We start from the raw sequence: 27,354 nt of genomic DNA on the forward strand, positions 1-27,354 counted from the left end.
CCAATGAGAATGTGAGTGCTGGTAGAAAAGAAATCCAGGTGAGTCGAAAGAGAAAGAGATGAGGGACTTCTGAGGAAAATGCAATCAGAAAATGAAAAGAGAGGTTCTATGGAGGCAGGAACTCTAATATTTAAAGCCTGCTAGAGGCCAGTGACAGATGACACCAGGATGGGAGAAGAGCCGGGGTGAGAAATTTCCAAGCTGACTGTTAAATAGATGTAACTCACTGATGAGTGTGCCCATGTGGGATTTTAATTACTCAGACATCTGTTTAGCAAAGTGTATACTAAATAGGGATCAAATACAGAGATCAAATTATGTGGGGAGGTGGGGGGAGAGTGGAGATGACATTCATGACTCAGAAAGGAGAGCCATCGGCCAGGGGAAAAATCAATCCCAGCTTTACATCTCACCAACAGAGAAGCAATTATTTTAGATGTGCAGCTGGTTAGCATCCTAGGTCATGAATTTAATTAAATAACCCTCGAGTGGCAGAAAACAGAACAAACCACTGTATTTAACTGTCAGTAAGACATGCTGCAAATCAATGGTCCTAATTCCTCCTCTTCTCCTTCCCGCCTTACAGTTGTCAGTAACAAAACAAGGTAAAAGATGCAACAGCATGGGTGGACTTGGAGGGTATTATACTTAGTGAAGTAAGTCAGACATAGAAAGACTAATACCGTATGATATCACCTCTATGTGGAATCTAAAAACTAAAACAAAGGAATGGATATAACAAAACAGAAGCAGACTCACAGTCATAGAGAACAAATAGTGGTTACCAGTGGGGAGAGGAATAGGGGAGGGAGATAAAATAGATGTAAGGGTAATATTAAGAGGTACATACTATTATGTATAAAACAAACTATGAAGATATATTAAACAGCACCTTAAATACAGTCAATATTTTATAACAACTTTAGATGAAGTATAATCTATAGAAATGTTGAATCACTGTGCTGTATACCTACATAAGACATAAAATATTTTAAATTATTATATTTGACTGCATAACACATATATTATAAATCAACTATGCAATAATAAAATGATAAAAAATAAAAGCCAGTTTAAACCTAAAAAATGTCCAAAGTGCCTTAACTAAGTGGTAAGTACAACAGTTACAGTTAAGACTGTCATTTGATCCTTTTAATCTCTGAAACTTAGAAGAGCTTCAAATTAGTCTTGTCTACACAGTGAATTTTGTGGCAAAATAAGGCACAGTATACACAAGCCTCAACATTTGCTAGCATCTAACTTAATCAAAGTTAGGCGATTTGAAAACACAGCAGACAAATCCTTCATGCTTTCGAGGTCAGTTTCTACATTTGACATCTTAGATTGGAGATGGCCTCACCCAGGAATTTAAGGTCAAGGTTTATGAATTTAAGGAAAGGGTTGGAGATTTGAAAACACAGCAGACAAATCCTTCATTCTTCCAAGGTTAGTTTCTAAACTTGACATCTTGGATTGGAGATGGCCTCACCCAGGAATTTAAGGTCAAGGTTTATGTTAAGCAGAACCTCAAATCAAGTTTAGAAACAGGCAAATCTTTAATCCTGTCTTTAAGAGGGTGGTTGGAGAGGAAAGGTTAGAAAAACAGGTCAGCCTCCTGTAAATATGAGGTGGTCATTTGCTTTCACACACTGCATGGAAAATGCCCGCTTGGTGCTCTGTGTCCTGTGCTTGTTTTACTCTCTGTGTCTGGGCAAATGTGTTTATATTAGAAAACTCCATGAGGGCAGGAAATTTAGCTTTTCTTTATCATAAATCATCTGGTATAAACTCCACTTATCTAAGAGTATGGGGCCTGGGTGCCCAAGTGCTGGCCAAAATGTGTAATCTGTCATCGACTATCAGATTGCCCATAAATCACATACTGGTTTGCACAGAATGGAACAGTTTACAAAATTGTTACATGCATCATTGCAAGTTATCTTTATAAGCATCTTATGAGTAAGCTGAGCAAGAATGATCACTCTTACTATTTAACAGACATGCCTAGAACCCAGATTTCTATCATCTCCTTTCAAGCATCACTGATAGACGTGCACTTATTTCCACAACAGGTGAACTGAATGAGTAATAATAAGGTTTAACCAACAATACAATTCAACCATTCTGTTCCTGAGCTAAAGCCCTAAAAATAAATTGTTGTTCATATAAGGTAAATGGGATATCCTAATGAGAGTTGATTTTTAAATAAACTGCGGAGGAGGGGCGGCGGGGGGCAGAGGAAACAATAAGGCAGGTTGGTCAGCCCAGAGAATTAGAATTGACAAAATTCAAACTGGGGTGAAAATATCAAAGGATAGCATCATTGAGAGACACTATTTTTCCTCTAGCACAAGTAGAAAAATATTTTTTAAAGCCTCATAATAGAGTTTTTTCAAAGAATAAAGAAAGCTTTATTTTGCTTTAAGTGTTTCATGTCAAGAAACATTTCATAACATATGAAATAAATTACATATGATCAGATTAAAGCACCCATCCAAATTCTATTAAATATCTTATTTTTCTTAGTTTAAAACTCTTTGATAAGTATGATGTTAAGAAGTGAAAAATTTCAAATACAACACGAGATAGCAAGAAATACATAACAGGAAATTCACCATTCTCATAACATTTGAGGAGGTCTTATCCCAGATAGACTGACTAGTTTCTGTCATGATTAACACTGTCATCTAAGAAAAATAGTATTAATGAAGACAGGTGAAAACTACTTTTATTTTCTCAGATTGCTAAAATGTTCATAGGAGAAGCTGGGCAGGCAGGAAAGAGAAAAGGGGATCCACAAAATTGCAGATAAAAATTACATCCTCTTATGCAATGGATCAATGAAATTACTGCAAGGAAACAAAATAGGCCCAAAAAACATACTAAAAAGTCAAACTAGAGGCAATCCTAGATTGATACAAGGTAAAAAGAAATGAGACAATCTTGGGTATGATGAAGTTTTAAAAAGATGCAACAAAACTTCACTGTTGGGAAATGATGACAGAGGTAAATCCAGAAAATGCCAAAAATAAATGGGTAGCTTTCTTTTGAAGGGGAAAAGAAGAAAGAGTCCAAGAAGGAAACCTGAAAGCCAACCAGACGGAAACACTGTGTCCAAGTGTCACCATTTACCTCCTCTCCAGGCCTCCCCGGCCATCACTGTAAGGAATGTCCCTTTAGATTTTAAAAAAAGACACACATGCCAACTAAAACTCCTCAGTCTAATCACATATTCCCCAAGGTCAGAAACACACTAGATACGAAAAATGAAAGAGACAATTCTAATGCTGCTTTTACTTAAAATTTCATTGCAACTCCCTCTCACCCTTTCAGCTCCGTAGATGAAAATGTATGTGAAGCCTGAGTCTGATGGTATTCTTTTCAAATTATTCCTTGAATCTGACTTTTGAAACTTGGGAAAGTGAAGCAAGGACAAGGGAACGCTGAGGATCTTACTTGCCTGCTTCCTTGTTTATTCATGAGCAGGGCTAGACTCAGAGGAAATCTTTCAGTGAAAATGAAAAGCGTGTCTGTATAATGCTTCATACTGACTTCCACCCTCTCCAGCCCCAGGAAAGGCAAGGGTAGAGTTTAGGTAGAATAACAAAGGAGTTAGAAAACTTGGGATGAAGAGGAGAGCTTCCTAATTTCTTAGGAAAACTGACATAGATTCCATGTGTTGGGTTAGCACATTTATACAACTAACATCAGTGTGTCTTTCAAATGCCCTGTACTTTGTCATCCATGTCCTCTTTCAAAATATCTTAAGAGTTTTTGAACATCCTCTTTCATCTCCATCTAGTTGAAAGTGTGTGTGTGGTCTTTAACAGAACAATAACAAATGCCTTAAGATTCTTTAATGTCTTTTTAAAATTTACCTTTAGAACAAATCCAATACCAATGACCACGAATAGTTCCACATATATTCAAGCCACTAATTCTTAAAGTACTACCTAAATTTAGAAAATATAATCCAAAGATATTTGCCATTGAATAAACCTAGAATGTATTTCGTTCAACTATTTTGAGACATTCTTCTATGAATTTGTATAGTTACAACTTTGTTCAGTGAGTAAGTGGTTGATAGCTGTCCACTCTCTGCAGAAGTGTGTCTGAATATCCAGGAGAGTAATACCTGAAAAAGAAAATTTTCTATTAGATCTTTGTGTGTGTGAAAAGATTCAGCACGGTAGGCACAAAAGATTCAACATTAGATATTTATTTGAAATAATCTTATGAGGGAAACTTCAAATACACTGACCAGTGATGCTCCAGGAATGCTTTGTGCATGAGGTTAGAGATGATCCAGGAAGACCATGTTAGGTAAATAGCAGGACATTTAAGTGGTGTCATTGCAGTGGCAAAGAAGGGGTATTTCCAAAGCAGAAAACTTGGATCTAGTGACAGTATTTTATTACAGAGACTTAGTCTGTATTATGTCAAGTGACTGATGCTGCTTTGATTATCACAGCTAATAGGGTTTTTCCCACAAGTTAGACAACACAGTCTATCATTACTAACCAATGCCTGCGTTCTGACTGCCTTACAGATAGATTATTCTCAATGTATGTTTTAATTAGATCTGGTCACTCACAAGACCAAAAATTTCTGGGAGTATCATTCACATTAAAGAACTATTTAATAAATAGTTTACAAACAGCCCAGCATACACACCTAGGAAATTAATCATTTTCATTGGTTTGGGGCATCTATAGTACTATAAATTTATACTTACAAATTTAACATTTTATAAAATATATAGTATAAAAGTATTACATATGTTGATTAATGCATTGTGGGGTGCTTCATAAACCATGGAAAGAATTTATATGCATATAAAATTATGTCAAAAATTTTGGCAGACATTCTAGAATAAATGGATAAAAAAGCTAGGTAGGTGTAATTAAAAATTTCCCCAAATATTCAAAATAATTAAACCTTCTAAGGTGTTTTCTCCAAATTAAAAAAAAAACAAAACCTAATGTTAAAGACTTGTTTTATCCTTTGTTAATTATCTTTATCCTCAAATGCCTGACTTAAAAGCTCATAATTTATATTACATTAATTTCTTCCACAATTTGTCAGGTTAAGGTGGATAAAACAGAGCTGTTTTTCTCAATAGTGTGCTTACAAACAGTCATAGATAAACAGATACATACATGCATGCATAACGAGCTACCTTAAAGGATGTTTCTCCTCTAAAGGCTTCCTACCCTCAAAAAAATTGTCCCCCAACAGTGAGTCTCTTCAAAGTACTCCTAAATGAAGGAAGTTATAACTGTTTCTCACTGAGTTAGTCACAAATTTTAAATCAGTCTTCACCTTCCCAGGTCTTATAAATGTGTTAGACACAAGATAGGTACTTTTTAGAGAAAGGGTAAAAAGTAGATTTAGAAAACCAAAACTTGAAAATTGTGCTGTTTCATATGGTAGCCACTAGCTTTGTGTGGTTCGCAAGCCCTAGAAATAAGGGGAATGTGAATGCGAGAAATATAACTAAGGGACTGAATTTTTGTCTATTTAATTTTAATTAAATATTAAAAACTGATATTTGATTCATTTATTGCAAAAAATTTAGGTGTGTTTGTAAGAACTTGTGAATATACTTTTCAATTGTAAACTTAACATAAGCTAAATATAGATCAAGTATTTCTAAGGAAATTTAGTATCTGAATTGAGATGTGCAGAAAGTGGTAACTACCTACCAGACTTCAAAAACTTAGGACAAAAAAATGTAAAATAGCTCATTAATAGTTTTTATGTTAATTACAAGTTGAAATTATAATACTTAGATATATTGGACTAAGAAAAATACATCATTAATATTTATTTACCCTGTTCCATTTTACTTTTTTTTAAATATGGTTACTAGAAAATTTTAAATGACATATGTGGCTCACATTATATTTCTATTGGATAGCATTACTTTAAAATAAAGCTTCCCCAACAAATCAATCAGAATCTACCAATAATCCTTGAGGTTTTACCTGGCTAATTGCCAAGCAAACTGCCACTGCTTATTTCCCTCCCCGGGGACCTGGAGATGCCACAATCCCCAGGATTCCCCACAGGGTAGGAAATGTGCTAAGGGAGGACTTATACTGCTCACCCCCATCAGCAGAATGCTAAATTTAGCACTACCCAACTGCTCATAAATGCACACATGTACGTTATCTTGGTATATGATCCTGTAAATAAGTACATCAGGTTGTCCATTAACTGTCAGAAACCCCCTACCAGTTAGAATCTGTCTGATGCTAAGGCATTCAAAAGTAGCTTTCCATTAGAAAAAAGTGTGGAACCCCTACATTAGCAATTAAAAGCAATTTAAATCTAACCAGAATCTTTGTTTATGTCTTTTATATTGGCAAAAAAATGACACAAATATTTGCTTGATATACATTTATCATCAAAACAAATAGTGAAAAAATGATAAGTGGCCAAGTGCTGCTACTCAGTTTCCCCGGTATTATTATAATGTTAAGTTTGATCCACCTAATAATGTGATTTAACCTGGATATAAAAAAGAGAATAGGGGCACCCACAGAGGACTATAAAATATTTACTGAGTTGAATTCTTCCCATGCGCAAACCCTTTAGCTAAACATTATCTCACTTAATCCTGATAGCAACTCTAAGAAGTAGGTAACGATCCACATTTTACAGATGAGGAAAGTGGCTAAGAGGGTTAAGTAGTATCTCCAAAGTCACATTACTAAGTAGTTGGGACTGAGATAGGAATTCGATCTGTTTGATACCTAAGTCTGAGCTTTTAGCCATACTCCTTATGAAAGAACCAAAATAAACCTCCCCAAAAGCCCTGGAAATTCCTTTCTTCTGCTGTCAACCACTGCTATTTCGACTTACCTCTGTATGGCCTTTAAGAATATAGGGGAATCAACCTCACCCTAGACCCAGGTAGAATTTGGGCTATTCTATTGTTATCATACCAGAAATGTGCCTACTGGAAGACTGTATGCACGCCTCCCCCCCCCCGCCCCCAAATTAGATGTTTCCTAAGAGCAACCTCCCCTTCCCAGTTTAGGCAGAAATCCAGAAGACAAGAGTTCCAAACATACTTTCCGGCTGTAGGATGGCCCAGGACTAGAACTTAGGTCTTCTGACATCTAGTCCTGGGCCCCTTCCCTTTCATCATACCAACCACCTTTATTAAACATCTTTAAAGATTGCTAAAATTAGGAGGTAATATGAAATAAATGTTTAGGCTGAAAACAGCTGAGAGAATGTATCCACTGATACTGTGTCTTATAAGGAATAATTCTAAAATAGTCACCAAGTCATTTTTGAGAATTACGATAGCAAAAAATAAAACCCTTTTGAGATCATATTTGTCTGTTTTCATAGAAAGACAAGGTTTCAAAGAATTCTATAAAACTCCTCTAAGTTCTACAGAATCTAATGCTTAAAAAAAATATCAGAAACTAGAAACAGTCGGCGAACCAAAATTCTTCATAATTAGCCAGTTTTTAAAATGAAATCCCAGATCACAGAATATAAGAAGTGGAATTTACAATGGTATTTTGGCAAAGCAGCAGATCCAATTCTAATACGAGTTTTTGATTTCCCCTAGTGCTCTGTAAAATAATCCTAGAAAGGAGTAGAAAGAAGACTTCTACTCAAGGAAGTACCTTTCCATTGGTTGATTCTAATAGGTCACTCCATTTGGGGAGCCCTTTAGTTTGCTTTTTTTCATTTTTCTATAATTTTGTTTATATTAGAAAATTGCACTGAAAGCATTCTTCCTGAAGGGACATACATTCCATGTATAAAAATTAATTTTATATTCTTGATAAAAGATTTTCCTATTTCCTTCATTTACTGGTTTTGTACATATTTTATATGTTATATAACCCTGTGGGTATGTTATTTTATTCATATATTATATATAGTGGATATACATGTTAACACTACTCCTGGGATGTATTTTATATATATATATTAATTTTCAAAGCTGTTATTGAAACTCTTTTGGTCAAGAAGTTCTCATAAACCTCCCCAAAGTGCATAAACTTGTACCTTTGGAAAGAATTTACTGGCAGAATACATGTGAATATAGAACAAATTTCAATCTTAAAATTATTTTTCTGCTTTTAAAATCAGCAGGACCATATGTATTAAAAACCACTGATGTTAAACAGGAATTATAGTTTATATAACTTATATAAATTGTAACAAATTTTAAACATTGGAATTTATGTTCTCCAATATCAATTAAGAGAAAATAAGAAATAAGTGTAGTATTAGAAAAATATAGATAAAAACGGCCTTTAATTCTGTATGTTTTGTGGACACTTTTCAAGATTCAGTTGCTTGATAACTTTGTTTTTGGTAACCTTCTTATTTATTTGGGGTTTAGTGGTTTAGTTCTCCTCTAGTCTTACAAGGACTGAGACTTAGGTTTAATGCTCTGCAAACCAACATCATTTTAAAAAATTAATCTTGAAAATAGCTTCCTAATAAAATGTATCTAATTTGCAAAAAAGAAAAGAGCTTCCTGCTACATTACTATCAAGCACCTGCATTTCATGAACATTATTTATTTTTTTCAAATATAGATAGTAACTTTCTTTTTTGCCATTCAACATCTCTTTTCTATTTGTAATACTCTCATTGATATGAAAGTGAGCTTAAGGCAGAAAAATAAGATGCAGGGAACGGTGAAAATCAGACTCTTTCTAAATCAGGTTCACATTAAGGATTGTTAATTTAACTTGAACTCTGTATTTGGGTACTCTTCAATAAAGCATGTGTTAAATTAGTACAGAAATGTCTCAAATGACATTCTAGTTCGATTTGGAAATGTACGTGTCAATCAGAGCATCATTTAACTTGAGGGATAAAAGAGATCAAGAGAGTAGTACACATTGGTCTTATGTGGTATTTCAAAGTCCACATTTTGATTTCAAAGTAGATATAGAATCTAGATATAGAAGAACTGTATTATAACTTTGAACTTCTCAAAGTCCATTTTTCCCACCTTACTATTTCTTCTGGGTAACAGCTGTTAATACTGTTGATGTACTCCTGAAGGAGAGATCCAGGCTCTGCTTTTATCTCTTGAATCTTTTTAAGTCCACCACTTGTTACAAAAAGCCTTCGAGCTTTGCAGTCATGGGGCAGCACCTTGAAAAGTGGAGCACATAAAAATGTCAGCTTTTCTTTTCCAAGTTGGATTTTTGCTACTGAAAAGCAGTAATACATCCGAGGAAATATAAAAGAGAATTTATGTCCAATATACCTGTAACATAATGAGCCTCAATTTGCTGATGATTGGAAGTAAAATGTGGCCTTTTTAGAAATGTATTAACTTTTTATGTTGTGGAGATGGAATAAAGGCAATGAACAGGAACAAAGGTGATGGAGATCCACTCATATATGTAAGATGCCAAGTGGTGTCTGTCCTTTGCTTATAACCACTTGAGGTCTCTCCAGAATTAAAGGCAAGCTCCTTAACAAGGCACAGAAGGCCTTCTGTGACTCAGGTCCTAAATACCTCTCCAGCTTCCTTCTCCACCAATCTCCATGCTGAATTTTGTGTGAATAACCTCAAAGGGTACATCCAAGCCATTTCTTGCCTATGCTGTTCCCTCTTTCTAGAATGCCCTTCCTCCCTCCATGCATGTCCCCCATTTCTTGCCTAACTCTTGTTCATCTTGTAAGACTCAGCTCAGGTGTCACCTCCTTCAAGAAACTTTCTCTGGGACAACCCTACTCTCTTTTCCCAGGATGGGTTAGGTACTTTTCACCTCTTACAACATTCTGTTAAACCCCTATCAGTGCACATGCCATGTAATATTTTAATTATCCCTTTATATGTCTGTCACATGTAAATGTCATCGAAGGAAGAAACCATTCACTCATTCATTTCTCTAGTGCCTGGAGCCTAGCAGACACTCTACACACATTTAACAAATGAGTGAACATACTAAGGAGTAGCCAGAGAAAGGAAATTGAGATGTTAGAGACAAGAAAAATCAGGGAAGGAGGGAATCAACAAATCCAAGGGTAGATTTTAAGAAGCAACCAATGAGAACTAAATAAAGCCACAGTGGATGTTGTTGTGTTTAGAAGAAAGAGCCAGTGGAGACGAAGTTAATTATTCAAGCCAACAGGACGATCAGACAAGGAGGGTGGGGTGGGGAATTACTGCTCTTTCGTGGTCATTGCTACCATTGCCTCTAACAGAAACACCCTTTCTTCCCCCTCCATCCTTACTCTTTTTTCAAAGACCAGCTTTTTTCACTTATACTTCCTCCATTAAAGTCCTCCCTGAATACCTCAGGCTGCATTCACTTATTCCTTCTCAAATGAAAAAAATAAATAAGTAACTTTATCGTGAAGTCTAGCACTCTGAAGTGTTTTCTAATTGTTTTATCTCATGCCTGCAGCTAGATTATAAAGTTCCTTGAAGAAGAACTTGGTCTTATTCTTCTTGGTCTATTGCTTAATGATTAACAGAGTGCCAGGTACACATAGGCATTTAACAAATACTTAAAACTACACAAGGATCTTGCTAATGAAATGATAATACACATCAACTGGACAATAAAAGTTGACACTAATGTGTATTTCTAGCAAATGGAATAGCCTACAGATGTGTCTGTTTAAAATATTTTGTTTGGCCTGGAGAGTTTTTATTACCTCCTATCTGTCTGCAGCCAGGTTAAATTAATATCTTTCTCCTTCTGCCTGAAAGCGCTTTCCCATCTCTTTCTAGGGCTCTGGATCCTTAGATTATGAAAACACAAAATTCCATCTGAAGCAAATATTCCCAAAGGCACATTTATAAAAGTATTATAATATGCAGTATTGTCTTCATTTGATTTTGGCTGACTTCTACAAACCCCCCTGATTTACTTTAAAAGTGACTTATTTTGAACTCAGTTCAGGTTAGTGTTCACTTTCATAGCAAGTTCAATAAAACTAGAATATCTCACTCAGTAGCTGAAAAGATTAGACTATAAAATGAAGCTTGGAGAAATCATGTCAGCTTCTCATTTTCAAGAGCTGGTGACCCCCTGTCTGTAGATGAACCACTCATCTCCTTACTCCTCCCTCCCCCTTCACTGGTCAAATTAGCGGGTCACTTCCTTACTGAGCACTCAGAAAGAATAAAGTTTATTTTCTTAGAAGGAGGAAGACAGATCGTAAGTGTTAGATGCAGAGAATTGTACACTGAGGTGCCTTCAACAACATAAAACCTTCTACCATTCAGGGACTGTGGTCCTTGAGCGGCAGCCAGGCTGTGGGAGACCATGGAAAGGGTTCGGAGAACTGAGGGCTGCTTATAGACAGTATTATCTTCAGATGAGTACCTAGAACTAGACCCAGGGAGCTGCAGGGCCTAGTTTAAATGCTCTAGCAATATATACTTTTGTTCATTGTTTGTAGAAATACAGAACACAAGCAGTAGGACCTCCTTTCTACAGCGTTATAACTGACTATTCAAATGAATTTCCACCCCACCATTCATTTTTTATTAATTTTTAAAAATCAGCCTTAAAACATCAGTGTTTTACTTCTTAAAAACAACTTTTGGGGTTTTTGTGGGTTTTTTTTTTTTGAGTGCTTGATATGTGCCTGGGATTAAGCTAAATTCTTTACATATAACATCTCATTAATCTTTACAATGACCCTATAAAATAGGTTCTCTTATTAGCCCCATTTTATGGGTAATTATACTAAGTTTCAAAGAGGTCAAGACTTAGCTAAAAATATTACAGCTGGGAAACAGGAAATCCAGGCCACCCAACTCCAGAGCCTGAGCTCACAGCCACTGTGGGACACTAACTCCAAAGATGCCATTTGCTTAAATCCAGTCCCCTGAGCACAATGTAGCCAGTTCTCGATAGCTTAGCGTCCCCATCCTGGCTATCCATGGCTATGGGAAAGCACTTTCTCTCTCTCTCTCTCAACCTCTGCTGTCAGTAGTCAGCCCCACTGGCTGTACCCCTTCCAGCAGCTCAAACTTTCTACCTTACTACTTTTAATCTGCATTGACCTAAGAAATATGACGGCCACATTTGTTAAAAGTGTTCACAAAATAAGTCAATAAACTCAAAATGACTGACAGCATCTCCAGTAAAGTGCATGAACTTTGCAAAAAATATTTTGGTGACTCAGAGACCTTTTACCTTTTCTTTATAAGATCTTTCAGATGCATGAGACTAACAGACACTGGAAAAATTACCCAAAGTTGCTTATCAATATAAATTATCTGCATTACAAGGTTTTCATATGTTGACTCTTTCCTCTCTCCAAGAACATAAAAAAGACAGTACAGAGGTTGTGAGGAAAATGTGAGGAAGAAGAAAGTGTGAATTTTATTAACTTATGTTCATTTTTTAAACTATATTACCTTCCCTGTTAATACAACCCATGAAAGAGAAGTAAGAAAACCCTGCCCCCAGCTTGCAGAAGACAATATTGACCCAACGGGGAAAAAATGAGCTAATACCTCATTTTAATTTTCTTCCCCCACTTCCAGGCTAAGAGAACAGCCCTTACCTTACTGAACTGTCCAACCACATGCTTCAGAATATTGGGAGGAGCGTCATACAGTAATGGCTCAATAGCTGGTAAATAGGTGCATTGTTGCAGGATATTCTTTAAGGCTTTTTTACTCTATTGGAATACAAAGCAAAATACATACCAAAGTAAGTAATCAATGAAAGCAGGACAAAAATTCATGTCTTGTGTTCCTGGAATTTTAAAATGAAATGAATTTCCTGGTCTAACCTGGAGTTTCATTGTTTAAAATGGTTGTCAGAAAAACTATCCTTCATTAGTTCACCATCAAAATACCTTGACAGTTGTCTTCCTGTTAAATTTTTAAAGGTACAGTGTGTTATTGAGCTCTTAAACTATGTGGAAATAAAGCTATAGCATAAAGCTATAGATTATAAATTAATATATATCATATTTTATTAGTATAAGAATTAATATATATTAAACTGTGAGATAACTAATATGTCCTATTACTTCCAATCAACAAATGAGAGAAGGTGGTTTATTGTAGAAAGTTATTATCAGGCATTTCACGTTCTCCGAAAGGTTTCATGGCGTACAGGCATGTAGTGAGAAATATTCTATTATGTGCATCATTCAATGAGCATTTGCAGATACGCTGCTACAGCACATGGCTAGAAATTGCTCCATTCACAGATAGAAACAAAACAGAGAGGACCCACTCTACTGTGTAGAAAAGCTCCCCTCAGCAACAGGGGCTGTATCACCACAAGTAAAAGACGAGGCGCCTGCATGTCCCCTTCCCACTCTCCCCAGCACCCTGTATTTCACAGTGATACCCCGTGGCACTGCCCCCTACCATAGGTGGGGCTGAAGAAGGGCCCCCCTGTGACTGTAGGACATCCCTGAGGCAGCTCTAGGGCCACGGCTGGTGGTGATTCTGTTTCCTTATAGTATGAAAGCCTGCCCCCTTTGCTCTAGGAGCTTCGTGTTCTCCACTAGAATTCCACACCCGCTTGTACTTGGTTCTGTGCTTGGGGCAGATGAGAAGTGAGGAGGAGGAAGGAGGGGAGAGGGACAGGGAAGAAGGAGGAAGAAAGACAATGATGATAATAGGATAAAGAAATATGAGGCAAAAAGAGAACTCCATGTATGGGTTAAAATTACACATATGTAAGTCAGCTGTACTTGGACAGCTCATGACTGGAAATGGAGTTGTGGTTTCTCATCAGAAAGTCAAAGATGTACAGAACTGTTAAACAGGAAAAGACTTTAGCATGTTGTCAGTCTTACTCTCTACAAAGCATTGCCAAGGAATGGACTCAAGATTGGAGACTTGTAAGTGGAGCCCTAAAGCTATTAGGTCATTGCTTTGATCTAGAAAGTCTTATAAAAATTGAAAAAGGCTTAATCTTAGAAATCAACTTCCCTCAGTGAATTTGTAGAGAAAAAAACATATACACATAATCAAATCAACATAAATTCACTTTTATAAAATTTATAAACCAAATAAATGACTCCCTACATCACTTTCAGATTCCCTCAACTGTGTGGTTCAAAAAGACCACCCGCTTCACTCTACCATCTAAAGTTGCTCCAGCAAATATGTTTTCCTATGTTACTTTATTGTTTAATTAAAATTCAAATGTAATTTAACTTACTGTTGATATTATTTTAAATTATTGTCTTTTCTGTGTAATTCCCCCAATCCAAGTGAATTCTGAAAGCGGCTTTCAAAAAGTTTCATGTTTTCCTAATAGCGAGCATTCTGGGAAATATTTTTCTTTCTTTGAGACTAAATTATTTAAAAATTCATTCTACTTTATATTCATGTTTTATGAATCATTTTAGTAGCTAGTAACGTTTTTTTTTCAGAAATTTTGATTTTTTTTAAATGCATGATTTAAAATGCTTAGTGACTCTTATGGTCAATTTTCTTTTAAGAAACAAAGATATAATTAAAAAATCAGGAAGAAGGGGGAGGGTATAGCTCAAGTGGTAGAATGTATGCTTAGCATGCACAAGGCCCTGGGTTCAATCCCCAGCACCTTCATCAGAAAAACTACATAAATAAACCTAATTACCTCCTCCCTGAGAAAATAAAAATTAAAAAAAAAAATGATCAGGAGGACTTGGAGTCAGGAAAGGTAGCTCATGGCTTCAGGAATACCTTTGGAAATCACCTAAAATTATTTTAGACTCAATTTTTTAATGTAAAATGGACTAAAGTTCTCTCTGGCCAATTTCACCTCCAAAATTCTATTATTCAATCCCTGTTTCATAAGAAAAGTCCACAGAAATGTAGAAGGCAGCAACCAGACATTCATTGTACAAACAACTTTGTACTTGTCGAGAACTTAATTTAAAATACCTCTCTGATTCTTAGAGTCAAGGGAAACTAATGCATTTTCAGTCACCTCAGTTCTTCTGATAAATGTCTTTCTCAACACAGAAAAGCAATATTGTCCGTAGGGAAAATTAAAACATTTTAAAGTACATATTTTTAAGAGTGAGTCTTCATTAAAACAGTGAAGAATTAAACCCTTACTTTTATTTGAAGATCCTCAGAACTTTCTGTTGACATGTACAAAGAAAGCAGAACAGGTAACGTATTGGTGACCACGACAGCCCGGGCGTGCTCGGGAGTGTGTCTCCCAATCTGTCCTAAGGCCCAGGTGGCAGCAGCCTTAATGTGGTCTTCTGGTTCCTCCGACAAGCAGACTGACAACATGGGCACACCCTGCAGCGTTGATCAAAAGAGCAAGTGTTAGGAATCTCGAGCGGGATTAAAGAGTCTTCCCTGCTTCGCAAACATTAGAAGGAATCGTTTTGGTCTTGATCCTTTTTTTCCCTAAACGGTTCAATAAATGAGCGCTTCACAGGGGCTGTCATTTTTCAAGTTGATAAAATGACTAGAACTAATTCATCTTAATTATCTGTTACAATCCAACCAAACTAAATATCTCTACTAGCATTTACTCCCCAAACAGAGGCATTTAATCAAAAAACAGATGCCACAGATTAGTATTTAGGCAAAACCAGATTCCACTGTGGCAAGTCAAAAATGCAAAGGACTTTAAAACCTTTTGTTTTTCTTTTGTCAAAAAAGTTAACTTAGAATCCTTTTAAAAATTGCCTCTTCACCAAGTACAATAGATCTGAGAACAAAATAACTACTCTAGATCCAGAATCAAATGACTAATATGAGCAAGGATTCTATTTAAGTGAATTTTAGATGAAATATATTCACTAAAACCTTTCCTGAAATAGTAAATTTCTGTTAATTTTGGTCAACTTTTAAATGATATTTTTGCCCATTTTCATGTGATTATCAAAGCAGAGATGAGTATTTTTGTTATACAGATGGCATGTGCTTATATTCTGCACTTCAAACTTCAATTTTATCTAAATAGTCAAAACAGAATTAACTAAAGGACCTCAAATACATTACAGTTTATGTATCCAAGGAAGACTCAAATAACCATATCAAATTATAATTCCAGATTCCGTATAGGCATAATTTTCTAACTCGAGACAGTAAGAATTATCACTTTAAATTGAGGACCACAAAAGCCACGATCACATGGTCATGCTACCACAGCAAAGGCCAAGTGATCATATATACATTTTTTTTCCCTCCAACTTAACATTTGGTTTTTTAAGACCAAACTCCTGAGGAAATGTGCCATATTTCTTCATTGGCAGTCCTTACAGTGCCACTTGGAAAAGGAAAAGCCTGAGACAGTGCTGTGTGGTTTGCCTCAAACCGCTGCTGCCCCCACCTCAATCCTCAACTGAACGAAGGACAAACCAGGTGGGAGAGGCCAGCCGTGACCCCGGGCCAAAGGAGGGGAGCGCCTCCTGGTTCACCTGGGGAAGAAACAGGAAGGAAAAGCAATAGCTGTGCCTTTCATCCTCCTTCCTACATGCAGACTTTCTGGCTACCCACAAAAGGACTGAGAATCAGAAATCCCAAAAACATCCCCACGGTGACCCTTCAGAAAGCAGTGCTGCTGCTCTGGCCACGATCAGAGACTTTGGTAATAGAAGGACAAAAGGAAAAGCACAGGATAAAAAGGGAATGAAGTAAAGAATTATCAAGGAATAGGTAGAAAATAAAGATCTGAGGCTCTTTTTTATCCTGAGGATTAGCAAGGGATAAAAAAAAAAAAACCACACTTCTGTTTAACATACAGAGGCAGATTTTCCATGCTGATAAGAAATCCATACCCTAGAGGGTCTCCAGAGACACTGGGAGCACACAGCCTTTGAAGCACATTTTGAGAGATCAGTACATTCAACAAATTTTTTTTTGAGCACCTACTATGAGCCAGGGCTACACAATCTGGTGGGTTAATACCAAGTTGTAAATTGAGATAGGGCCAAGACCCCAGAGCAAGGAAACAAATGTTGCTATCCGCAACAGCAACACGCTCTGAATTGCCTCAGTCCAACAGAGAAACCGGCTCATGGAAGCTGCAGGAGAGGGAGCCTTCCCAGTGGCAGGAAGGGGGAGGATGTACAGACCTCTGAGAATAATGAAAATGACCATGGGGCATGTCCTTTACGATAGCTGTCTTTAATCAAAGTATGCTTTACATTATTTCTAAATAGATACAGCCAATCCTTCAAGATACAAGCATGCAATATTTAAGTACAGATAATACTAATAATACTCAGAGGTATTGATATTAAATACTGAGTAGAACTCTAAACTTCCTGCCAAGTAAGCCTTACTTCAAGCATTGCTTTGGGAAACTTACTAACTTGAAAAGAACTGGCAGTTCTTTGACTCTGGTCGGTTGTATTTCACATCCTGTGGAAGAGCATTCATCTGTGGTTCTGTCTTAGAGTCCCTCACTGCAATCATTAGAGAAAATGCTGCCAAAACAAACCTTGGAGATGATGACTGCCATTGCCAGGTTCTCAGAATGAGCCGCCACGTAGCCAAGCATCATGATGCCCGGCAGCCTGATGTTCCCTTTGCAGGATGCGATGCAGTCGATCACAGCAGCAACTCCCCCTGCATTCACGATCAACTGCGAAAGCTGAGAAGAGGAGGAGAGCTGGATAACCCATGACCCTAAAGGGTACGGTGGTCTTTAAATGGTACTCTAGCATTGCCAAACTTTGGAATTTAGGATCTAGAATGCATCTGGTAAAATCTGAAATGTCATTTAGTGAAACTATTATATTTATTAAAGAACTGTGCAAGGATAACGATCCTATTTTTGGCTTGTAGACAAGGCTCCCTGTGAGGAGCCTCTCCATGGTTCGACTTTTCATGCATCGACGGCACAACTTTTATCCCTGTCATTGTGGACATCAAAATTCCTCATCCAAACACTAACCCTTGGGCCAGTTTGTAACTAGCTAACTGCTGAAATCCCCCATCCCCGTGCGTGACTATGAAGCAGACTGGTCACACTCACTGAATGCTGAAAGGCAAGGTCAGACTTGAAATAGTCCAGCCTAATTATCCCTCCTTTGCTAGCAATGGTCACTAGCTGATGGCATTGCCATCTTGAAAAAATCTCAGCCAGATAAAGACGCTGGGTGAAATAAAGGATGAGGACTTTTAAAGTTTAGTGAAATGAAATTGATCCATCAAAATATACACAGAAGAAGATACTTCAGGATCCACCCGCGGTCGCTTGGTCTCTATTCCTTTTGCATCTAAGTGCTCGGGTGCACCATGTACAAGTGGCTGTTAGGTTACACCAGATTGGGGGCCTGGTGGGCTCTCCCAATCTAGGGGTGCACTATTTCTCACTACACCCAGGTGACCTAAAGTGATGGGATGACAAAGTCTACGGTCCCTACAATCTAGAAATGGAAAGTAGAAAATGGTTAAAACCTGAGACTTCAGATTGAAACTCCGTTGATATAACCCAATGGTTCTCAACTGGGGGCACTTTTGTCCACCAGGAAACATTTGGCAATATGGGACACTTTTGATTGTCACAACTGAGGGGAAGGGTGCTACTGGCATCTAGCAGGCAGAGGCCAGGGATGCTGCTGAACACCCATCCTACAGTGCCCAGGACAGCTTCCCACAACAAAGAAATATGTGGCCCAAAGGTCAGTAGTACTGAGGATGAGAAATCCGAACATGTGACATCGTCCTGGGACTTTGTGAATAATTTGACATCTTACTTGAAAACTAAAACTAACTATATACTATTGTAATCAGAAACTGTTTTTCCCCCCTTCTTTTACCTCAGGTGTATGCTTTGCAATCTCTCTAATTAAAGTGGAAGCATTTTTCTTCACATAGTCATCTTTGTCCTTCAGACACGTGAGTACAACAGGGAAAATCTCTGCTTCAACCACCATTTCTGCCATATTCACAGAGTGTTTTGCGATCTGACTGAGAGCAGAAAGGACCTGACGCTGTTAAGCAAAAACCAAAGCAAAACATCATGAAGAGTCCGCTGCAGAGCTCAGGTGTAATTTAAACAGCTTTATGTACAGGCAAATTCCTTTATGAAAGGGAAAAAATAATCACATATCCAACGTGGCCTAAGATTTCTGAGTCGCGAGGCACTCACATCCTAGTCTTACACCTAAAAGCTCAAGTTCTTAAATTCCCTAATTCCCAAGTTAAAGGTCTTAGTTCACACTACTGACTATTTAAACCTCTGTCTACTGAGGCTGGTCAAAGAATGATCCCTGGATGAATATTATTTCTTAAGTATGCAATACTTAAATAATTACAATAAAGGCAGTAATGTAACACAAAAATGGTCAAGCAGAACTAATATTTTTGGCATGTTGCTGATACCATTTTAAAGAACTTTCCATTGCTTAATTAACACTACTAATTTAAACCTAATAGAATATAACTATTAGAATATAAAAGTATAATTGGTGACTATGAACTAAAAATTAGATTTTAGAAAACTATAAAAAGACTAATATAAATATGGCAATTTTCATAAGAAACTTCAATATTCTAGTGGGCTAGAAAACCTTTAGGTCTCTTCTAACCCTGAGATTCAATCATTTTCTGATTCCTTATTTTAACTATAAATATTAACTCTGATGCTACTCCTAGTTTTCAGCATTGCACACATTTTTCCCAGTCACGTTCCTTATTGTCTAATCCTTACAGCATAATTTTCATGCATTAAAGGACCAAGTACATAATATATTCATATCTCTTTTCCATGATAATTTACTAATTATTTTTTAAATGCATAATAAGCTGCACACATTTTCATTTTCTCAGATTATCAGAAGCCTGGTTTGTTTGCTGGATAACTTTATTTTTAAATACCTTCAATTTAGCATCAGGGTTCAGGATCATCTGGGCTAAGTGAGCGATCGCTCCCACATCCACCACTGTCTGCGCCAGCTCTGGAGAATGCTTTGCTATATCACTAAGGGCTGAAGCAGCAATCCCTTTCAAAGCAATTTCTGGCTCCTGGATACAGAGCACCAAAAGAGGAACGGCTCCCGCATCCACCACAGCTTGTGACAGTTCTGTGGGTCCAAGGAAAGTAATTAAGTGAGTATGGGTGACTGACCCTGGTACAAGCCACTTTTCACCCTGACATAGACAGCAAAGGGAAGAGGGGAGGGCGTACTTCACTGTCTTGACATCTGCATTTCTAATCAGCCTTCCTGGCTTCATGAACCATGTGGACCAATCCTGAGCTGAAAAGAATGCAGGTCAATGGACGGACCTCAATTTACATGAACACATTTGAGGTAGATTAGGCTGAAATGGCTTGTTATTCTTTTTTTTTTTTTTTAAGAGAGTAAGCAGATGTCAGCTGTTTAAGCTCTGACAATTCTGCGCTTCTCAATAGGCAAGCATTTTATGCATGGTTTACAATAACAGAGAAAATTAAAGTACCAAAAATTTACCAACCACACTAATTAGGCAGTATTTTGTGCTATTTACATAAGTAAACATTAACATGAAGCTTGTGCCAATAATGTCGATTTTTAAATTCCTTTCATCTTAGAGTACTTTTAAAAGGTTTTTAAAACTTTTATGAAAAATTAAAAGATGCATTTTCATTGTACACATGAAAACACTTTCAAAAATGAGAGCTACAATTGAACAACATACTTTAATATATATACATGTTAATGTTAGATAAAGAAATAAATTTCTCTTAATTTTACATGTCAGAAAGCATATGTTTTGAGTATATGTTGATTTACTTGTGTGCCCAAGAATAACAGCTATAAAAAACCACATTTTTACATTATAGAGAACAGGAGTCAAGAAGGCAGATCCATACAATATATGTGTAAAAAATGTCTTTTGAGAAGCATAAAACACAGTACATACAGATTCTACTCTCTTTGTGTCTCTTACTAAATCACATATACTCATTTCTACAATCTCTTCCTTTCAAATTATGTTCTCATTTTCTCAGATTTGTAGTGCCTTGAAAATTTATGTCTTAATAGCCAAGCTATCAATTGAGCATGTCACAGTCTTTAAAGAAAATAGTCTTTAATTTTTCAAAAGACTGGTAATATCACATTTTCTAAAAAAAAGAAAAAAATGTTAGAAAATGCAGGTTAGTGTCCAACACTTGTTTTCCTTCAATTATTATAATTATCTTAGAAGTCCCAAGATCGTCTAAATGATTCATTCATTCTTTCATTAAACAGGTATTAATGGAAGGTTATTATCTGCCAGACTCAATCGGCACTGGTGCAGGTGACACGTCTACAAATTAACACTACACTGATTAGCAAATATGTTTCAATTTACAAACTCTAGTGTGAAATATGACAATACAACAGGAAGTTAATTTGTAATCTCAAGAACCAGATGCAGATAAGAGGAAGATGGGTTTTTTCCAAAAAGGACAATAGCAGCAATAGACTGGAATATCAGTCTAACAGATCAATAGAAGAGATTCCTCAGAAGCATCTCTGAGGCTCTACTGCAATCACCTGAAGACCAAAAAGACAGCAGGTGAAACACATGCTCACTATTTCTGTCTGGCCACCCGCACCCAAGGGAAATGGAGGAAAACAACGTGTGATGTCCTGTGATGTCTAGATGTAAAATTTTTATACTTTATCTTAATGATGAACTTGTTACTTAATTCAGTTCATTCCACATTATACAGGTGTTGTATGGTAGCATCAACTTTATATGTATATATTTAAGGGTACCTGGAAAAAAAATACATATATACAGTTGACCCCAAACAGCACTGGGTTTGAACGGTGTGGGTCCACTTGAAAGCGGACTTTTTCAATAGTAAATACTGCAGTACTACCCCATGGTGGTTGGTTGGATTTGGAACCACAGATATGCAGGAACTGCTGATAAGAGGCTGACTATAAATTATACTCAGATTTTCCACTTCAGGGAGGGTCGGCACCTCTAACCCCTGCATCATTCAAGGGTCAATTCTAAATAGGCTAAACACTTTATTTTGAAAGAGTATTATTTGAAAGGATTAGTTCATCTATTTATAGATTTTCACTTCTATACATAGTTTCTAAGAGTAAAGAATATGCAGTAAACAACTGTTTAAAAGTACTATTAATAAAAACTTTATCCTTTCCTCAAATAACTGAGTGCCATATCTTCCTCTCCTTGGACTGTATAATGTTAACAATACAGCAAGCGGTTCTTCTGACTTGTTACCCATTCCCCTTCGAAGCTGTTTTCCATTCTTTCTGGAGCAGTGATATTAAATGCGGGAAGGGCAGCGGATGGCACCAAAGAAGGGTTTGCCTGAAGGGAGTGAAGTTTCCAAGGACCTGGATGGGGCCTAGCAATTTTGTGCTTGCAGTTTCATATACTTTACAACTCCAATTTATATCGTCCTGCAAAACCCAGGTCTGCTTGTGGGTGGCACACACCATCACTCATAGATGACGTGGTCCTACCACCTTCGTACAGATACTGGGTGCATAAGACAGTGCATATCAGGTAACAGTACAATAGGCCTGAACATCCCACAGGCTCACGGCTTCATCCTGCCCCGGTCACTGCTCTTTTCCCTGTGGCTTATCTTTGTCCTCTTCCCTACTGTCACTTCCTCTGCTATTCCTGTGCCAGTCGCTGCTGGCATCCACCTAACAAGCCTGTGTCAGTCAGGGCATGGGCTTGTGAATCAGTCCTGGCAAGTGGACCCTGAGAAGAAGTCAGCTAGAAGCATCTGTGAGAGATTTTCCTCTGTAACAAATGGAGATATACAAGAGGAGACACGGCCTCTTCTTTACTGGACGTGGTCGTGTCTGCCTGCAAATGACATCTGGAACGCCTACATCTATCTTGCAACTAACACAGAAGAAATCAACAATGTGCTGAGGATGGCTGAGTACAAAAATGAAAACCATCTGGGTCCTCCATGACACTGTTGAGCTGCATAACCAACCTTGGAACTGCCCTGACTCTGAAGTTTGTGTCCTGTGAAATTTTTTAAAAAGTCCACATTGCTTAAGCCACTTGTGTATGAGATTCTGTAACTTACCCCAAAACACAATGATACAATTCTATCCTTTCTCAGGCTTGTTGTATCTACATATTTCCCTCTCTTTTCTGGTCATTGAGTATTCATCACGTGCTTAATATGTGCTAGAAACTCAGCTAGATCTCGGGGAAGCAGAACAGAGTGAAACAGTGTTCTGCGCTGGCAGATTCTGCTCAGGGTGAATATACAAACAGACCACCGTGCAGAGCGGAGCTGGGAATCAGGTGTGTGGACTGTTTGGGGAAATGCATACACGGCTGCCGTTTCGGGCAATGCTTCCCATCTTACTTGCTTCTCTCATTTTCTTTTTCCCTATACTTTTCTACCCTAAAAGAAGCAGTAGTAACCACAACACATACAAAATTCTGGTACACTTAAAAGTTACTCCCCATAGGAGAAATCTCACAGGATACATTCTTAAATCTAATTTGGAAATGAGTTTGTGTTGTTCAATTAATTATTATATTTAGGAAATCAAAGATTGATATGTACAGATGCTCGTAAAAGGTTTGATCAACAAAATAAAAGCAGTGAGTCAAGAAATTTGTCTTCAGTGCCTGAAAATATCTTAGCCTTATTTTAAATTTTAAATGAATCTTCAAAAAATTAATTTTTAAAAACTATATATTTTATGCAAGAGCATGGGACATAATCATCTACTGTTAGATGACAAGCAAGATTAAAGTAGATATGCAAAAAGATGCAGAGAAAAAAGCTCTACTAAAAGGACTTATATGGTATCGATGGTACTACTGATATATTTTTCTTCTCTATTTGCCAAATTTTCTTCAACGTGATTTTTTTAAACATTTTTATATTGAGTTACAGTCATTTTACAATGTTGTGACAAATTCCAGTGTAGAGCACAATTTTTCAGTTACACATGAACAACATGATTATTTTTTAAAAATAAAACATGGCTTTCAACTATACATACAGCTACTGCTGGGAGTAACTATACTAACACTACTATTAAAAAGGAAAAATAAATATAAAGACTTTAGCTTGTATCTCAATAAGGCAGAAAGTATCCTGCTTTAAAAAATGGTGGGAATGTATGTGTCTTTTAAACAAAATATTAGGAAAGAGTGCATACATATTCTTTGAAGAATTACTAACACGTACTAGAAATATTATCCATTTACTCTTTCACACTTTCCCTCATCTTAATTCATGCCCTTATTGCAGTTAAAATGTTACATTTTTTAAATGTTAAGGATTATTCATTTTTAACAATTTTTTTGGACTTCAAATTGTCAGAGGAAATAAAACCCTCCAATAGCACCTTCCTTATTCATAAATAATAATTAAAGCCATCGATTACATGCATGAAGGCAATGAAATATACAGTCCTCAAATGTGATGGCCAGTGTTCTCAGCAGAGGACTAGCTAGTTCTGTCCACCCTCCTGAATATCTCACTATTGAGTGGAGGAACTGAGGCAGCCTCTTCTATGGGACTGTGACAAGCGTTAGATATAATTTTAATATTAAAAGAGACACGGATAAAAGGGAGGACTTTTAAGATCAACAACATTCATAAAATTAGTACTATCTAAAGCTGGATGAGTGGAATATTAGAAGTGATTTTCTGCTGATCAGAAGAGACTTGCACAGACAGGAATGCCCATCAGCATAATACAGGCTGTACATCAGGGCATCAGGGCAAAGGGATCTTGCTTTAACAGGGCTCACCATGGCTTTGACCCCATCCTCTTAATTGTTGTGGCTTAATTGTTACATTTGTTTAGATCAGGAGTGGTAAACACAGGGCCCAGGCAAGTAGCTGAAATAAGCAAAGTCAGAAGGTGAAACAAAAATAGCAAGTGTGGAGCTAGGAAACTGGAAATTTACACGCAGCGGCTGCAAGGAGCAACCACTCAGCTTCAGCCTGGGGCTGCCACTCAGGGATATAGGACTACTGTTGTCAGATCTTTGGATTTTTTAAGAGAAGCCATACATCTGATTTTTTAACGTGAAATTGCCCGGGTTTTAAGTGTTAGCAACTTAAAAAAAAAAAAAACACTGCATAAGACAACATAGCGCAGGCCAAATAAAATACGTCCATCTGTGGGTCACCGTTTTACAACCCCAGGCTTAAACCTTACACCTTCTAAAATGAGCTGTGGGGACTTTCGGGAGGTAAAAAGGTGACTTTCTTTCTACTTTTGATTCTTGAAGACATGTTTTGGAGTCATAAAGGAAGAACCACTATAGTGGTCGTATAAGAAAATTCAGAGGTGAATTCCAAGAACTTGATGAAAAGCTAAAAATTGGCCTGTTAAAAAAAAAGGATTAATCTAAACATACATTATGATACTCAACTAATTTTTCTGCTCATAGTGAAAATGTAGGAGGGAAGAACTTGAGCAACATTAAGGGATTCATCATGAGAACTCATTAAAAAAGACTCAACATTAAAAGACTCTCCCAAAGGAAAAAAGAGGAAAAAAATCTATGTGTCTTTAGCACACTAATTCAAAAATAATTAAAACAACTCAGAAACTCTAATTCCTTTTTACTTTATTGCCTTTTATTTTTCCGAACATGGATTTTTAACTGCCTGTTTCTAAGTCCTACAAAAAGTTATATTTTGTTTCATTAAAAGTAAAAGAAAGTTATGAATCATCACCTCTTTGCATTTAGGTGGTCCCATCAGTTTAAAGGTAGGCTGGTTTTATATCTGGCTCTGAAGTACTTAACTGTATCACCTCAAGACCTTTTTGAAATAAAGCAGGTTAAAAACCACATTTAAGACTTGGCTACCATTTATGATGTTAACCTTATGTTACGATAATCAGTCATCCTATTTAACCACATTTTTCATGATTCAGTGAAATTATAGAGAAAACAAATATGGAGTTGCAATCACCAAAGCTGCTTATATGCTGACCATACTCGAGTATGATTTTAGGAATGTCACCTCTAAAGTAGAAGACATTTGTCTAGTTTTTGGTCTAACCCAGCTGTTTACAACTGGTTTGTTCATCTGCTGTTATGTCAGAAATCACACCAAACTTAGCTGCTTAAAACAGGAAACATAATCTCATAGTTTCTGTAGATCAGGAATCTGGGAGCAGTTTAGCTGGGTGGTTCAGGCTGTGATGTCTCCCTAGGTCGCAATCAAGCCATCAGCTAGGGCTGCGGGTATCTGCGGCTCGCCTGGGTCTACAGGATCTTCTTCCTAGCACACTCGTGGGAATGCTGGGAGAAGACATCGGTTTAGTTCCTCCCCATTTCCAGGCTTTTCCATAGGCTGCTTGTGAGGAGGCTTCCCCCAGAGAGAGTGGTCCAGAGGAGAGAACCCAAGACAAAAGCTGCAGTCCTTCATAATCTAACCTTGCAAGTGAGATGCCATAACTTCTGCTATTTTTCACCTGCTCAGTGTAGAAGGAGACTACCCAAGGATGTGAATAGGAGGAGGCAGGCATGGAAGCCGGCTACCAAAAACCTTTATTCTTCACTGACACATCTTCCATAGGTAACAGCAGTTCCCTAGAGCTAGATTCTGAGCTGAGAAATTGACATTTCCAGTTGCAGGTGGGAGTGAGAAAAGGTGAAGGGAATTTGCATATTATTATGAAGAAGTCTAATGCATGATTTTTATGTATCCCCCACCCCCACAAATGTCATTTCTCCTACTCATCATTTCCACACTTCTCTCCCCTCGATCTTCAGAGCTGCTGTCTAACCCTTCCATATGGGTTGAGTGTTTGAGAGATCAAGGGTTTACATACATACATACATACATACATACATACATACGCTTTGAAGGTTAAATAATTCTAGCTCCTTTGAAAAGTCAAGTAAGTCAAATAAACCATTGATCTGGAGCTAATGGGGCCTTACTTAGTAAGAAATTACAATCAGCTGGGTGGACAGCACACACAAGGCTCAAATATGAAAAACACCTTCAAAATATGGTTACAAAAAAAAAATTCAAAAGTGGAGACAAGAGAAAGAGAGTGTGGGAAAAGGTAAAGACTCGGGTGTAGCCCTGGAAGACAACAGGTAGCATAAGATATAAGGCAATTTTTCAAACCCCAATTTTAGTTAGCACTTCTTAGTTTTGTACTTAGAACTACTAGACAGCTGAGACTCAGCCGTATCGGAAAAGACAAAACTACAGAGAGGGTCTGGAGTGCTCTTGTAATGAAGAAAACGACAATAGATTACTTGGAAACAGATCTTTACAAAACACATTTTTTGCACCTAGAAATTTTTACATTTGTTTCCACTTGCTTTATATAATATTGCAACCATAGTTGTAGTTTCACTCCACCTACAATCTGCATTCTGCTTCAAAAAAAAAAAAGAAACCTTAAATGGAAAATGCAGATTTTATTATTCAAATTCACTGACATTCAGTCTTTGTTCCAGCCCAGTTTTAGATAAGTTCCTGCCTT

General features: G+C 37.1%; 1 protein-coding gene and 1 long non-coding RNA gene across 3 annotated transcripts in view; one reads left to right on the plus strand and one right to left on the minus strand.

Moving 5' to 3' along the window:
- Positions 1 to 3,842: 3,842 nt before the first annotated feature.
- The window catches only part of SPAG6 (sperm associated antigen 6), a 52,395-nt gene continuing 28,883 nt past the window's right edge, over positions 3,843 to 27,354 (minus strand). The window contains exons 5-11 of one of the 2 annotated variants that reach the window (XM_072955073.1): positions 19,769 to 19,974; positions 18,709 to 18,882; positions 17,385 to 17,537; positions 15,038 to 15,229; positions 12,529 to 12,645; positions 8,999 to 9,144; positions 3,843 to 4,135 (exon numbers count right to left, since the gene is read on the minus strand). In XM_072955073.1, coding sequence (XP_072811174.1) covers positions 4,066 to 4,135; positions 8,999 to 9,144; positions 12,529 to 12,645; positions 15,038 to 15,229; positions 17,385 to 17,537; positions 18,709 to 18,882; positions 19,769 to 19,974 — 1,058 coding nt within the window. In that variant the 3' untranslated portion in view covers positions 3,843 to 4,065. The remainder of the gene's footprint in view (positions 4,136 to 8,998; positions 9,145 to 12,528; positions 12,646 to 15,037; positions 15,230 to 17,384; positions 17,538 to 18,708; positions 18,883 to 19,768; positions 19,975 to 27,354) is intronic. The other variant, XM_072955074.1, reaches the window with a different exon arrangement.
- LOC140691445 (uncharacterized) lies at positions 19,786 to 23,492 on the plus strand. Its single transcript, XR_012067068.1, has 2 exons — positions 19,786 to 19,999; positions 21,124 to 23,492. It is a non-coding gene; the product is annotated as an uncharacterized lncRNA (long non-coding RNA).

The sequence above is a fragment of the Vicugna pacos genome, chromosome 35 (genome assembly GCF_048564905.1).
Source record: "Vicugna pacos chromosome 35, VicPac4, whole genome shotgun sequence".
NCBI lineage: Eukaryota > Metazoa > Chordata > Mammalia > Artiodactyla > Camelidae > Vicugna > Vicugna pacos.